The sequence below is a fragment of the Protopterus annectens genome, chromosome 9.part0, assembly GCF_019279795.1.
Source record: "Protopterus annectens isolate FY-2018-M chromosome 9.part0, PAN1.0, whole genome shotgun sequence".
Taxonomy (NCBI): Eukaryota; Metazoa; Chordata; order Ceratodontiformes; family Protopteridae; genus Protopterus; species Protopterus annectens.
The window spans coordinates 1,862,441,957-1,862,458,924 of NC_056743.1; the positions used below are offsets into that span (position 1 = coordinate 1,862,441,957).

Genomic DNA, 16,968 nt, shown 5'->3' on the forward strand with positions numbered 1-16,968 from the left:
ATATTATTTTAGCTGGTGATTTTAATTGTATACTACATGAAAGTGATACTACCACTATAAAGAAAAGAAGAATTACATCTAATGCAAAACATTTAAATGATTTTGCTAATTCTTATCATTTGAATGATATTAATAATCAGATAGAGTCAAAATCATTACCATACACCTTTTTTCTAACAGATACAAAACTTATTCAAAAATAGATAGGGTCTTTATTTCTAACCAGATGGTAACAGATTTAATTAATTCCAAAATCATTTCATGTCCTATATCTGATCATAACTCAATTGTTTTTGAATTCATGATAAAAATACTCATAATGTTCAGATCAAAAGGATACCAGCATACTTAACTCAGCTAAAGACTATAAAGAATATATACTTTCAGAAGTACAACATTTTCTAGACATAAATAATACTCCTGAAGTCTCCATTGTCTATGTTTGGGATGCCTTAAAATCATATCTATATGGACAAAGTATCAGATGGTATAATAACAAAAGGAAATCTTGGGATAAGGAATTGTTAGATATTCAAAAGTAAACTGGACTCTTATAAGCATAATAATAAAGAAAATATTATGGACAAGAAAGTTATTGAAGAAATAAACAAACTAAATGAGAAATACAAAGAAATTTTAACTCATAAAGTTAAAATAACTTTAGAGAAATACAAGTTTTGTCTTATTCAATAAGCCCCAAATACTTACATAGACTTAAAAATAAAACAAAAAGATTGAATAAACAAAACCATATCAAAGAAATCTTTTCTCTAAGGAAAAAGAAGAATGTTTCTAGTATACCAGAAATACTGGGCGAATTTAGAAATCACTTTCACAAGATTAACCATAACAACATTAACATGGAACCTAAAGATAAAATAAAGGAGTTTATAACCACAAACATGAATAAAAAGCAATAAACAACAGATTAAACGATTGGACAAAAGTATTTCATATATTCAAGTTATTACACAAATAAATAAGCTTAAATCAAACAAAGCACCGGGTAATGATGGTATTATACCAGAGATATATAAAATCCTTTCTAAAACTACATATTCATTAATACATAAGGTTTTATTCTGGCCCAAACTGAATTAATAACCCCATCTTGGCAATATACATTTATTTCACCAATTTTAAAACCTAATAAAGATCCAACTAGATGTTCTTCATATCGACCCATCTCATTACTTAATGTTGATTATAAAATGTTTATGAGTATTTTGCTGATAGATTGAAGACAATTATCCCGGCATTATAGACATAGATCAGGCGGGCTTCATTGTAAATAGAAATACTTTTGATAATATAAGAAGAACTTTAGCATTAATTGATTTTGCAAATAGGAAAAGAAAGATTTAACACTTATTAGTCTTGATATAGGTTCAGCATTTGATTCAGTAAGTTGGGACTATCTGTTTACCTTACTGAAATGCACAAATTTCTCTGATGCATTTGTAAATTTAATTGAGCATTTATACAAAGGAACGCTGGCTTATATTAAGGTAGGAACATATGTTTCACAAAAAATACCCATTCTTAAAGGTACAAAGCAAGGATGTCCACTTTCTACTATTATTCACTTTAGTAATGGAGCCTTGGGCTAATTTGATTAGAAACAGTACTGACATGAGGGTTTTGAAATAGAAGAAAATACAACATCAAAAATTCAACTTTTTGCAGATGATGTTCTAATTACATCAGCAGGATCTAATTCTTCTATGCAGTCTTTATTTGATAAAATGATGAATTTTAAAAGTATTTCTGGTTTAATATTCAGTGAAGAAAAACTAAAATACTACCTATATATACACAAAAATACTCTCATTAGTGATTTTACTAAATATGTACCCAACTCAGATCAGATAACTTATTTAGGTATAATACTATCTAAAGATATTAAATCTATTATATATAATAACTATAATACCTGTTTTCTTAATATACAAAAATCTTTTTAATACCTGGAATAATATGTTTTTTACTATGGAGGAGAGACTTACAATTATTAAAATGATAATATTCCCCAAGATTTTATACTTAATACAATCAATAATACTTTCACCTACAAAAATAACTATCAAGAAACTGAATACACTAATGTTAAATTTCTTATGGGCACCTAATAGACCTAGGATTGCATTAAAGAAACATACTAATAGCTGGTCTCAAGGGGGGTATTTCTTTTCCAGACTTTAATTTATATATTATCTCTTCTATTATAAAAGTTATTACTTTATTAATAGATCGGTCATATGTCATAAAATGGAAAGATTATTGGGAGCTAATTAGTATACACTTCATGAAAATCTCCTTAACACATAAAAATATGATTATAAATAACTCCATGTTGTGGTTGCTAAAGGAATTTTGTACCTCACCTATTACACCTAAACATATGGTCTGTTACCCATTAAATATTATTATTAGTTATCGTAATTTTATATTCATGCACCCTAAGTATAGGGAATGGAATTTTATTGTATTCCCTATAATTTATACTCAGGGTATGCTTATGTCATCTACTTCTGAAGGAGCTCATTTAGCTATAGATAATAATCTAAAGTACTGGTATCAGCTGATATCTGATAATAAAGTTAAAAATCTAGATTTCTTAAAACAAGAATTTGATCTAAGAGAAACTTGCTGGTTAGAGGTTCAGATCTTTAGACAACATCTCATTGATAGAATAGATCTAATGTCTATAACAGTTAAAGAATCTATTCCAAAACTGATTGATTACTTGATAATAAATTTACAGCATAAAGTTTCTGATAAAGGTAAACTTTCATATATACATAAAATTATCAGACAAGAAACTTTTTACAATGTAGATTCATACTGGAATTATTTCACCTCTGTTAATGGGGACCCACCAACTCAACAAGATAAACAATATATATTGGAATCTGCTTATAGAACTACATCTTCCATTGTCTGGAGACTTTATACATGGAAATTTTTACATAGATCTTTTATACACCTTTGATGATGAATAAAATTAATAATAAAGATAATCTATGTAAGAGATGTAATGTAGAAATTAATGCTGACTGGGCTCATATGTTTTATGACTGTATGAAGTTGAAAGAATACTGGAAGTCAATTAATGAATTTTTGCAGGCTCTTTTTACAGATAATTTCATTATTTCTAAGTCTCTTATATTATTCAACACACCTGTACCTCAATGTGTTAAAAAGATTAAGCTTCCCTTGTTATGGTCTATCCTAGCAGTGGCTAGGAAAATAATAACTAGAAATTGGATTTCAGATACACCTCCTTCATTCAATGAATTTAAAAATGTTATGAATATAATGTGTCATATGGAAATAAGCACAATTAGAATGAGAACAACTAGAAAAACATCACATTTTATTGTATGGGATAATTTACAAAATTTGTTAAAAAAATTCTTATTTCAATAGCACAGTATCTTAGTTTAATTAATTGATCTGATTGTAGTGGATGTCTTTGTAAATACTTTAGTTGTTTTGTTGAATATTATAATAATACCTATTTTTAATTATTTGTATAAAATTGTTATGATATTTCTCTTATATGTTAAAACAATAAACTTGTTTTGAAAAAAAAAAGAATCTAGATGGCAACACCCAGATCTGCTCTGAGTTATAGCACAAAGGCACGAAAATTACAGAACCAACTGTTATTGCCAACATCCTGTCAGATCGGTTCAGTGCTAACTTTACCCCCCTTTCACCCTCTAAAGGGCCCATATCTATACAGGAAAAATGCAGAGTCCCTGTAATCACAACTACGCAGGTAAAAGCTGCACTCTCTAAAGACAAAAACACAGCATCCATGGGACTGGACAACATCCCAAACTGTGTTTTACACGAACTTCAGAAAGAACTGGCTACCCACTTAAGCACTATGTTCAATAATAGCCTTGCATCAGGCTTTGTGTCCACTGAATGGCATACAGCAACAGTTATCCCACTCCACAAAGGGGGAGCCACCACTGATCCTGGGAACTATCGACTTATTAGCCTGATGAGCCTGGTCTGCAAGGTCATGAAATGTATCATCATAGAACTCATAAACAAAGACATTGGTAACCTCCACACTCTGGATCCCACCCAGTTTGGGTTTGTGAAAGGCAGACCATGCCTCCTGAACCTGATCGACTTCTTTGAGGCAATCACCAAAGCTGTGGATGAGGTTAAGATGGTTCACACAGCCTATCTTGACCTCGCCAAGGCTTTCCACACCATCCCCCATTTTGGAATTATAGCTAAACTCAATAAACTGGGTATAAATCCCTGCGTCACAAGATGGGTTGCCAACTGGCTCACTGACAGAACCCATACTGTAAAAGTTGCAGACTCCAAATCTGACCTCAAGGTAGTGACAAGTGGAGTGCCACAGGGTTCCATTCTCGGAGCTCTCCTGTTTGGTATCTACTTCTCTGAAGTACAGGTTAACACAGAAGGCCTCTGGCTGATGAAATTTGCAGATGAATGCAAACTAGAAGCCATAGTCAAGTCCCCAAATGATGTGGACATCCTACAGAAGGGCCTCACTGAGACAGATGCCTGGTGTCAAAGCCATGGCCTCAAGCTCAATGCCAAAAAGTGCAATGTTATCCCCTTTGGTAAAAACTCTCTACCCATGAACTACCACATAGGCAGCAATCTACTTAACAGTGAATGCATGATAAGAGACCTTGGGACCCAGGTGGACAGTAGTCTCTCCTTTGATAGTCACATCACCACAGTAGTCAGGAAGTCCTTCTACGTGGCACACCTCATCATAAAAGGGTTCTCATCCAGGAAAAAAAGAGGTCATTGTTCCCCTCTACTGATCAATCATTAGACCCATTAGAGAGTACAATGCCCCTTTTGGAATGTACCTCACAAGACATCTGCAGCAGCTGGAAAGGCCACAGAAGTACCTCACAAAGAGGATTACTGGCCTTAAACAAATGCCCTACACTGATCGCCTCAATAAACTCCAGCTTTACTCCGTAGCATTTCGCCTACTCCGAGGTAATCTCTGCCTAACATATAAAGCTATGTCAAACCCAGAGCTGTTGGACATGCTACACCTAAAGAAATCCCAATCCCTCCAAGCTACACACTCTAGGGACCTAAACCTTGTCACCACAATAAGAAGGACATGCTGGAGGGATAGATTCCTGTCCCAGAGAATACCTATACTCTGGAACAAGCTACCCATCTATGTCAAGCAAAGTTCTTCATTAGCACTCTTAAGAAAAATCTTGATGAGTGAATGGGAAATAGGAAATACACCCCAGGGATCACTTCTGTGTCTCTGCTGGACAGTGGCACAGGAAAATAACTTTCTTAGGTGGCGTAAGCTATTGTACCTTGCTGGCTAGGCTTATATAGGCCCTTGGGCCGATAGGTTCATAGGTAGGTACTAGGCTATGTGTGATACGGGTGTCAGGACTGTTGTGCACATTGTTGCATTGTCTGTAGTAATGGCATCACTGTTACTTTGTTAGCATACATTTGACTACAGTGGTGTAGCTATTGTTTTTTTCCTGTGTTTGTTGCTTAGTATCATAGGTGATCCTGACAGTGGAAGTATAGGACTCTACCCACCTGATGTCAGAGTATTGGCAGACTCTGATGATGATGGGGGCCAAACACAGGCACAGTCATGGAATGGAGAGGTTACATTGACATTGAGGTTGACAGTCAGCTGCCCCCTGTAACTCCATTGGACACAGCCAGTAGGCCTATGCCAACCCATTCCAGTGAGCCCTCAGATATTGGACAGGTGGAAGGTGAGACAGTCAATCAGAGAAGTATGGTTACTGTGGCTTCAATGTTTGCTGACTCTGACTGTAGCCAAAGTGTGGGTGAGGTGCCACAAAGGAGAGTTGTTATGGGTGCTTAGAGGAGGCCTGCTGTCCATTCTCTACCTGATCCAGGTGTGTCTTCCCATACCAGTCGTTGTATGTTCAGAACCATCATGGAGGCACAGATACATTCCCATAGTTCCTCCAGAGAAATGCTTAGGGTTGTAGATGCAGCATAGGCTGACATGCATAACTGCCTCCACCATGTTGCTGATTCAACGAATCAGATGAATGACATGTTGGAATGGGTGGTGTCTGTGATGGAACATCTGCAAGGAGGGGGACAACACCTTATGCGTATAAGTCAGCCACATCATCTGCTGTTAGCCAACATGGTTGTGATTGATCACTTTCCCATAGTGTCATAGTGCTCCATCAGTGGTTTAGGTGGCCACACCCAGATGTGGTGGGCCATAGGGTCATAGTCCTTGGCATCTTCATAGGGGGATATCAGTCATGTTTAGGTATCAGCAGTTCATTTGACTATGGGTGTGGATATGCCAGTCTACCGCCTGGCAGAGCCAATTCTTGTGGGTGGGTACATTAATGATGAACTGCCCTCTCTACCATGCATGGCTCACACCTGTCCAACATACCAAAACAGAGCCAGTACAGAACTTGGCTGTGTTCATGCAGACACTCACACACCAATTTAACCTGGAGGGCACCTGCAGACATACACACAACAGTTACATGGTTCAGCCGTGAAGCTTAAAGGTCATTTTGTCTCACTGGGCATTTGTTAATTTATTCGAATGTCTGCCTGTTTCTTTTTCTTACCCACACACACTCACCGACCTTTTGTGTCAGCCTAGGCTTCTTTCCCCCCCACAACACCCTGAGCAAGTGCCGCACAACATCCTGTGCAAGTGATGATAATTGTGCCATAACCCTGTTTTCTGTCTTTTGGATTCAGGGAATACAGAACATTTGTGTCTGATGCTCAGGGTGCATAGCTGACTTAGTGCTTAGTATATCTGTATTTGTGATGTTGATTTGGTAATTGTACCTTTGAAATATTTTGGTCTTAGAAAATTAGAAAGTTGATAGAATCAAACATTTTTTGCATCAGTATTGTTAATGATCTTTTGAGGGTTTTGAAGTCTGAAACTAAAATGTGTCTCTTTATTTTCAAGCTTCTCTCTTTAATGATTTTCCAGTACAAATGTATGTTGGTAAACTGAGGACATTCAGTGACCATCAGTACTTTTGAGGGGTAGCCAGGGTTGCCAGATTTCCAGCCCCCCAAGTAGGGACAGAAAAAAAAGGTCTCTCACGGCAAGTGAAGACCAAAAAAAAAAAAAAAAAAAGGTTTTTAATGCGGAACACAGTTCCACATTAAATAACAGTAGCTCAGTAGCTCTACACTAAACACGGAGCTTCTTGTGTTTAATGCATTGCAGTTCTGCATTCAACACAAGTAGCTCTGTGTTTAGCAATTTTTGATTGGCCCATATGCCAGGTATACGGGACAATCAAAAAAAAAAAAAAAAAACAAAGAAAGCGGAGGCTGGCCGGGATTTAAACCGGCAAGGCAGGACTCGGGATCAGGCTGCTGATCTCGGGACAGTCCCACCCAAATAGGGACGTCTGGCAACCCTGGGGGTATCACTGTGTAAATCGTTGATGCCTGAGGCCTACTTCTTGATATTGGACACATATAGGTCACCTAAGTCTCTGCTGTCACACAAATCTCCCACCTTTTACTTGCTTACATTACCAAGTAACAACAAACAAGGATATGCCATTCATTCATATCATTACACAATACACTCCAGGTTCAGCACTTACCTTGTAAATCCAGAAGTCGTAACTGTTTTAGATCGGGGATGACTCTGTCTGATATTAGGAGTATACTGCCATTATATGGGTAGGCAAAGGTTATGAGCATTCCTTACATTAATACTATTATATGTATGTGCATAGGAAGAAGGATTTAGGTCCTTAGGTTGTGAATAAGTGTGCTATGCATTGCCTCTTAGCCAATGTGAGGAGCATATTGAGCATGCCTACATCTGCCTACACCCAGAACAGCTGCTGCTTCCCCTCTGACTCCTCACTTGCATGTGGCTGTGGTGATCTTGCCATTGGTGATGGGATGTGTGCCCCTTCCCCTTCTTGATCCTGCTGAAGCTGTTTTTTCAGGAAGATGTTGTGTAGCATGGCACATATAGTGAATAGTTCAGTATATGTGTGTGGATTATACTGCATGGCTCTCAAGGTGTATCTAGGCATCAGAACGGTGACTTCAGCAGCCCAAACACACATGCTATGATATTTCTGATTTGAGCTTGTGTCTCATTTTGGCAGTCTTCAGCTGGTGTGTGTGCATTTCTGATGGGCATCATCAGCCATGGTTCCAGTGTATAACCTGCATGCCCATTAAATGGCCCTATAGGATAGCCACCCTAGTGAACATGTGATAGAGTTGGGAGGTGTGCCAGATATAAGCCATGGTAACTGCTCGGGTTGCCACCACACATGTTCAAGAGGATTCCCTTGGCATTACACATGACTTGGCAGTTAATAGTATGGAGGCCCTTTCTATTTATGTAGAGCCTTCCCTGTTCCCTGGGTGGTACCTTAATTTATATATGTCTACAACCTATGGCATCCGGTACTTTAGGGTAGTGTGCTCCAGGTAGCAGTCCTGCATATTTCTGGCCCTGTCCTCAGGAGTGTGGAGAAAATAAATGTGGTCACTGGCATGTTGTAGCAAGAATTCAGGAACTGATGGAGGATCTTGGTTGCAGATGCCTTTGATACCCCCAGCATGTCCCCTGTTGGTCTCTGAAATGTTCCTGTAGCTAATATTCTGAGTGCCACACATACCTTTGTCTCCACTGGCATGGGTACCCCTTGGGTTGCCCTGTCTCTGAGTTGAGGAATCAGAAGTTGCAGAGTTCCTGTAGTGTGTCTCTATCCACACTGTAGCACTGTACAATTTCCACATCATGTAGGTTGTGATAAGTTAACCAGGGTCTGAAAACTCTTCTCCTTCTTGGTCATTGGCTATTAGCAGCAGCTGCATAAACTTCAGCCTGTTTTATATACACATGAATTAAAGCAACAGCAGCCCCTAATATTCTTTCTGTGGCTATATTTTAGTAGGTTTTGAAATTTGCAGAGAGAACCAGCAATGAGTCTACATAGTTGCTTTATTGTTTGTTGAATAGCTCCGCCATCTTGGATTGTTTGATTAGTATACAGTTCAGCTGCGTATGCTGTAATTAGCATGCCACAGTGTTTACCTTGTTTGTGCAGCTCAACACACCTTGTAGAGCAGCTTACTGAATCCAAAACAGTGTGCTATCATGTGCGCACCATGGGGCGATGCACACACGGTGTAAACGGACCATGTAGACTTTATTGAATCTGGCTGTAAATTTATTATATCTACAGTTATTTTATTACAGTGATCACAAACACAATCTTATGGTGTCTCTGTGAGAGATATCTCAACACAGGAAACATGTAAACATTACACTACAAAAAATATAAGCTCATTTACACTGGATTTTAAATTATTTTCCAAAGTATTGCATTCTTTCAAACATGGTATTCAGTTGAGATCATCTTGACAACAAAGCATTACATAATAGTTTCCATTAACTCCATCATATTTCCTTGCACATCAATGAAAAAACAAAGGACAGTATTATTCTTATTTATACCTATTATATTAAACAAAGATAAGTTTGTGTAGTGAAAATTAACTTAAGTCAGTATCTAAGACAGCTCAAATGCTAAATTGCACTTTCCTGGTTAGTCGAAACTGAATACTGCTGAGATTTATAGGTTACTACTTGGTGATATATATGTTAAACTTTTTGAGGTCTAGCCACTTCAGTCCCACTGGAACACCCAGCTAGTTACTCTTTCCTATCCCCAAAAGACAGAGGGTAAGGTCTGAGATAAATTTCCAGTTTCCCATGCATTTGTCTACATTAAATTTGAAAAGAGTCAGGGATGTGGTTTGATTTACATAAAGTAAGAATTTGTTTCAGAGGAGGAGAATTTTTTTTGCAATCAGTATCTGCCATGTCAGTTCATATTTGTGTTGGAGTATAGATTTAGATCCATTGATCTTGTATTTGTGCTGCTATTAGTTTTACAGATCTGTAGGAGATCAAGCAGGATTAGATCATTTACAGCTTTGTAGATCAGACATAGATCACACTGAAGCTATCTTTGGGGAGACGGAGAAGAACTATAGGTCTTTTAGCTGCTCTGTGTAATGTAGGGAGCTCATGCCTGAGATATATTTAGTAAGGAACTGTTGATTTTCAAGTAGGTTAGGTGTTTGGATAGGTACATATCAAATGATACCTTGCATTCTGGTATGAGCCTGATGAGGATGTGAACAGGGGAACAATGACATCTTTTAACCAAGAGGAAATGACCTTAGTAATATGTTGGATGAAGTAGAAGGCTTTCTTAATGACATAGGAAACATGGTGGTCAAAGTATCACTCATTATTCATGAAGCTGCCAAGACCCCCAATAACAGTTTTTATTTTAAGGGGGTGCCTTTTACTTAGTAGGTGTGTGAGAGTTCCTGTTTCCTAAACTGTATGATTCTGTATTTTTTTGGCATTCAGCTTTAGACAAAAATCCTGAACACCTTGAATTTGTTAAAGTTAGCCTCTCCTGAAGGATCTACATGACTTCTGGGGGCTTGATGATGGCTCCAGTTTTGTAATCAACTATGAATTTGGTAAGGCAGAGACTTTTAGAGTTAGATTTGATATCAAAGTAGTAGATGGCAAATAAAATTGGTCCCAAAGCAGAGCCATGTGATACACCTTTATTGACAGGTCTCTTGAAGGATGGTGTTTATTAATTCTATTAGAGTGATATCTATCAGTGAGCCAGTTAGCAATTTGGCAGGTTCCATAGGGATTTATATGGAGTTAGACCTGTTTGTCGGTGATGCCAAAGTTGGCTATAGTGTCAGAACCTTTGGATAAATTGCGATATACAGTGTTTACAGTGCTACCTTTGTGTATTTCTTTTTTGAAATAACTTGCCTGGGTTTTACAGGCACAATTTACCTTTTACAAAAACATATTGATCTCAGTCTGGGGTTGTATGTTTCCTATGTCCTTTTTATGAGGCTTATGATGATATATTTCATTAGCTTGCAAATTTTGCTGATGGGACTTAATGTCATACATCCAAGTCAGCTGAAGTGCTGTCTGAAGAACACAGAAAGGTGTGATGTATATAGCGTGATTCTGAAAACAGAGAGAATAATGTGTTACATAGGTTTACAAGACCAGTAGGGTAACACAAAACAACCTTGCTTTCCTTCCCTTTTCCTGCCTCCTGATAGCTTCTTAGGTATATACTAAGCTAACAACCACTGAGACCTTTATAAGCCTAGTCATGCAAACCAAATGTGCACAATCAGTTATTGTGCCTTAGGCATTCTTTTAAGAGGTGTATGTTAGGACATGATTTAATGTCTGCCTCTGTCCATCAGAGACATGGATATCAGACTAGGAGTGAATTTCTGATTTTCCATCCATTGGTCCAGGTTGCACTTGAATAAGGTTCAGGAAGGGCTCACCTTTGTATGGATGGGAAGTCTATTACAGCAAATGAGGATTTCCTGATTACATACCTTCCTTCTGAAATGTCCTATTTAAGTCACAAGCAAAATTTAAATCCTCAGATCTATTAGTTCTGGTGCTGTTTATTTTGCAGGATACCTTGTTTGCCAGGCATAAACTGCCGCTCAGCAGTCTGAAGGAAAGAGAATATAGAGATAGGACTTTGAGGCGATATTCATAAGGCATTATTTTCACATTCTGTTCTTTTTGCGAGGAATCTCTGTGGACATTCCAGTTGTTGCTTGTGCCTGGTCAGATATAGTCCAAAGGGGGTGTTATACTCAGTCATGTCTGATGATGACTAAGTACAGTAGCATGGATATCATACCTTTAATTAGAAAAAGAGTACCATTGAATGATTTTCTTACTAGCTTAGACACATGTTGGTCAAAAGCCATGTTACTATCTACATCATTCCCTAGATCCCTGACTATTGTATCCCAAAAGCTACTATTATGCATTCCTTGCCATTGAGTTTTAAGCCATGGCAATGGCACCAGTCATTTTTCTGTGTTAGACCTTTCTGTAAGGTTTTAGTATTTTACAGGGTTTCTGTAATTGCTCCTAGCTTGAGTGCTCTGCAAACCTGGTAAGTCAGAGGTCCTTGTCATTACTCTTGATCTTCAAAAAATGGAAGCCAAAGAGGAGTGGCCCCAGCCCAGAGACTGAGGGGAATCCACTGTTGACTGGCCTCTTTGTGGATGTGGTTTCTCCATTACTAACTTCCTGGGTCTTGAATATTGAGACAGATGGATATCCAGAGAGTTATATAGTGGTTTATGCCTAATTCTGTGAGTTTGTTTACACTGCCTGAATGGGATATTGATTTAAATGCCTTTAATAGGTCAATATAGGCAGAATTTATCATTTTTGCCCTAATCCATTGCCTAGGTGACCTTCCCAAAAAAGTTCACCAGGTTCAGTAGGCATGACTTACCTTTGTTGAAACTAAACTGGGTTGGGTCCAGTGTTTGAAGGTCTCATATGCCACTGTTAATCACATCCATGATAGTTCTTTCCATGGCTTTGCATATGAGAATAGTCAGAATAATGGGGCTGTAGTTCTTGGGATTTGTTGATGGTCCACCCTTGTGTACAGCATCCCTCTCAACCTCTCAGTGCAAGAAATCTGGACAAAGCCAGAAAGAATGGAGAGATAAAGGCCCAAAAATAGGGACTGAGCTTAAATATTGCTCCTATAAACTTATAAACTTGTTACAATAACATGTTTTGCATTATTAAGTATTTTCTAATGGATATAAAGTCTGGAACTCAAATGTCTGACATTATTTAGTATTATTTAGTGACTTCAATCTTCAGTGATTTGCTAGGAAACCACACATTTTATGAGGAACAGACAAAAACTATGAGGTGAAAATCTGGACATTCTGCAAAAATCCGTACAATTAAGAGGTATATCAGAGGGATGGGAGTTGATATCTTCCATTCATGTGGCATGAAGCCTGTGTGGAGGCTGTGGTTGAATAGTGACTCCAGTGGCCCTGGTAGGTCATATTTCAGGCTTCTTAGGAGTCATCTTGGGATAGTAGCAGGGGCTATCGAATTTGTATTCCTGGCCTTAGAGAGTGCACCAATGACATGCCTCTACTGATACTCGGAGGGGTGATATTAGATGGTATTCCCTGAGAGGCAACTGGTAGTGAGAATGAGTAAATTAGAGTTAAATTGCTCCCCACTGATACTTGGAGGGGTAATATTAGATGGTATTTCCTGAGGGACAACTGGGAGTGACTGAGGTGTAAGAGCTAAATTTGTAAGCCAGAAGATCTGCTATAGCTCCCAATTCAGTTTAGCAGCAGTTTGGCACACTGTCATGTGCTGCCTTTTTGGTTTTGGGCATAGCTAAAAAATACCTTATGGTTATCCTTGACCTGAGACACTATCTTTACCTCAAAATTTGCTTTGTTGCTGTCTATTCAGTTTGATAAGAGAGTTTTTATCTTTTTTGGTGTTAAACTTCCCAATTTTAACTATGACTTTTTCCCTTCTGTTTCACAACCAGTTTAATTTTGGATTCTACTAGGATGGTTTGTTTTTTCATTTAGTTTTGGGCTTCCTTCTGATAGGCACATCAGCCTCTGTGTAATCATTGAAGTGGTTGTATAGAACTTTTGTGAATAATTCCATATAGGCTGCTGTGTTATCTGTGTTTTCCCAGTTTTGGAATTTTTACAGGTTATCACTTAATAAAAGCTAGTCTGCCTTGGAGTATTTTCTGACTGTTACAGGGTTTACTGTAGTTACAGAACTGATTCTTATTTTGAAGGAGACTGTGTTGTGGTCTGACATTAAACCACTGGTGGCGGTACAGCATTTTCCCATATTTGTAAGTACCAGGTCCACTATGTTTGTACCTTTAGTAGGTGTATGCACTAACTAGCCTTGAGTGTTTGTGATTACAAAGTCTAGTAATCTCTGTGTCTGCAAATGTAGGGTGGGTAGGATTTGCACTTTATAGAAAGACAGTTAATGTTATCCATGATGTCCCTGTCTCTTCCCTTTAGATTTGTCTTCTATCTCCAGCCATGATGTCAAGGTGAGTTTATGTAGATAACCAAGTTTGTATCAGCATGACATCACGCCTTTTTCCTGTGCTCCTTGTATGCTTCTATCACACTCTCTTACCCTTACCTTCCTTCCTTCCTTCCTTTCTTCTCTTTCTTTCTTTTTCTTTCTTTCTTCTATTTTAGCCATCCCCCCAAAAGCACAAGCCTGCTTGTTCTAACTTCGAGAAGGAGTGAGAGGTACATGTCTTACACTTTCTGTTTTACAGACCTTAGTAACATCTAAGAAAAATTACTACCACTGTACTACGCAAATCAAATATTAAGTAACAACATACTACATACCTGGCCAATGCTCATTGTAGGAATGCGGACATTCAGGTATTAAAAATGTTAACTGTACTTTATGCTGATCAAACGTCATCTAATACAATCATATCATGAATGAACTATCATTATTACGTAGCTTTGCATACTGTGTATATTTAAGTGCATCGTTCTGTATCAATTCAATTCTTTCTTCAGAACATTTTGACATACCGCCAATAAAACTTGCCCTTTTACATTATCTGCTACAGTAAATATTCACTTTGACTCAGATGAGTTGTAACAGGGCACATGAGACTACATGCAATGACAGTTTGGTATGTATATGCTCATCTTCCTTCTGTTGCCTTTACTTATTCTTAAGGGTGGCTACTGATATATTTCTGAATTATGCTATCAGAGTCCAAACCATCAAACAATGATTTAAGTATTTGATGTATAGAGAATTATAAAAGAAATTAAATCTTGCAATTGCACCATTGTTTTACTTTAATCTGGCACATCATATTTAATTCATAATAAATACAGTTATTTTCACAGATGACGTGTGGACTTTTCTGAGTTACACAAATTGTTCAACGTTCCACAGTAACCATTTGGAGACTGAGGACCACAATGAGGCAGACATAATACAGCTCATCTGTCACTAACTGCATTTGTTCACAAGGTACATCCGCAGTTATGTGTTGCATCACAGTCAGCAGACATTTTGTTAAACATAGTTTTTATCTGACCATTTATGTGTGCACCCCAGCTCTCTATACCTGATTTGTTATCCTCCCATCATTATTTAAGCTTTCTGTCTTGATTGTTGAAAAATTCATAAAAGAATTGTCAATATGTTTCTTTCACAGGAAAACTTTGACTATAAACTTGTATTTCTTAATATTTTATTTCTTTCAGGTACTTCTGGACTGACAATATACCAGACCCCATCTGTTACTGTCACAGAGGGGAACAATACTATAATGAACTGCACTTTGTCAGAAGAATCTCTGGGCCCTGTCCGATGGTACAAAGGAGGCAATCAGCAGCAGCAGCTCCTGTACTCACAGTCTGAAAGTGAGAAACCAGACCCACGAGTGAGTAGGACTGTAAAGGAAGGCCCTACAAGAAATACTGATCAGTCAATCACATTTATACTTATTCGCTTGGATGATGCCGGGATGTATTATTGTGTGAAGTTCAATTCTGACAAGGTAACTGTGGCTACAAATGGATCAGGAACACACCTTTATGTGAACAGTAAGTAAAAAAATCATTAATGAAGGAATTAGAAGGAATAAAAACTATGTAAGTGTGTTATCAAGACAAGTTAGCAATCTGTGGCTACATAACCTTGCAGTATATGTACCAAAAAATATGATTGCAAAAAATGCTTTACACTTCACTTTAGTCTACATAATATATTTTATTATCAGACTCTTTCTGTATATAAAAAGTTAACCTAAGTACCTTATGCAACATTCAAACAAAACTACAGAATGAGATAACAGCACAACCATACACTAAGGCAAAATATCCAGTCACCATGCTCATGTTTGTACATAACAGCAGAACAAGGGATGTTTTCTAAGTAACAAGAGTCTTGCAGTTAATAGTAATGCCTGTAGTGTTCCACTCAGCATTACAGTGTCAGACCTGAGCACAGCAGTTTAAAAAAATTGAGAAAATAATAGAACTGAAAGACCACTAAAGGAAACACACCTTGTATAAATGTAGGAATGTGTAAAATGGTGATGCTGACCTTCATTTTGTATCATTGAAGAGGAGCTGATGTCATTTACATGCTTCAAACATGCAAAATGAAAACCCTACTAGCAACTTCATAAGAAGTAGATCAGCATACAAATAAATATAACATAGGCAGTAGAGGGACCTCTCTACCACCCCAGTATTGCAGAGGTATTAATAGTAGGAACCTTTGCTTGCCCGAGCTATCCTTTGAGATGAAGACAGGAACAGAAGAAAAGACAAAAAAGCAGGACATATATATAAATAAAGCAGTGGTGATATTATTTGACCACAACTTCCCTTTTATTTGCTACTTTTTTATAACTGGGCTTTTTAGCCATGGAACAACTTATGGAGAATCAAGCATCTTTATAACAAGTCAGTGTAATATCTAAGCACCAGAGCTCTTGCTGACTTCAGCCTTCCAGTGTCACAAACGGGTGGGCTCAAGTATACTGCTCATTGTACAAAACCTCAGCAAAGCTGTAAATGAGAAATGCTGTGTTCTCAGAATTTAGAAACACCCAAAACTGGTAGAAAATGTAATACTGACAATTGTCTTGTTTAAAGGACAGCCCAAAGTTATACAAAGTATGCAAGATGTTAAGAGTTGCAATCACTGCTGAAGAAGAGGTGTCAATATGTTCCTACAGACAGTATCGATAATACTTAAATGACAATTAGTCAGTCTTTGCATGTTAAGGACTGCAACAAGCATTTAATATAGCTCTTAGGCACAGTTTAACATTGTTTGACATAGAGTTTAGGGAAGTGATATTATGTAGATACTGATGCTAATCTTGGAGACATTTTCAAGCATAAATTATAGTCTATGAACTATATAGCAAGGAACTGTTTTAGCTCAACTTACATCAAGAGCAGCAACCCAACACTGCTGCTTCCTTTCATAGTCATTTT

At 37.5% G+C, this 16,968-nt stretch overlaps 1 protein-coding gene across 1 annotated transcript in view; it reads left to right on the forward strand.

Annotated features, from left to right (window-relative positions):
- LOC122810808 (signal-regulatory protein beta-2-like) overlaps positions 1 to 16,968 on the forward strand; it is a 102,946-nt gene that overhangs the window by 11,917 nt on the left and 74,061 nt on the right. Inside the window, exon 2 of the mRNA XM_044082368.1 lies at positions 15,220 to 15,561. Coding sequence (XP_043938303.1) covers positions 15,220 to 15,561 — 342 coding nt within the window. The remainder of the gene's footprint in view (positions 1 to 15,219; positions 15,562 to 16,968) is intronic.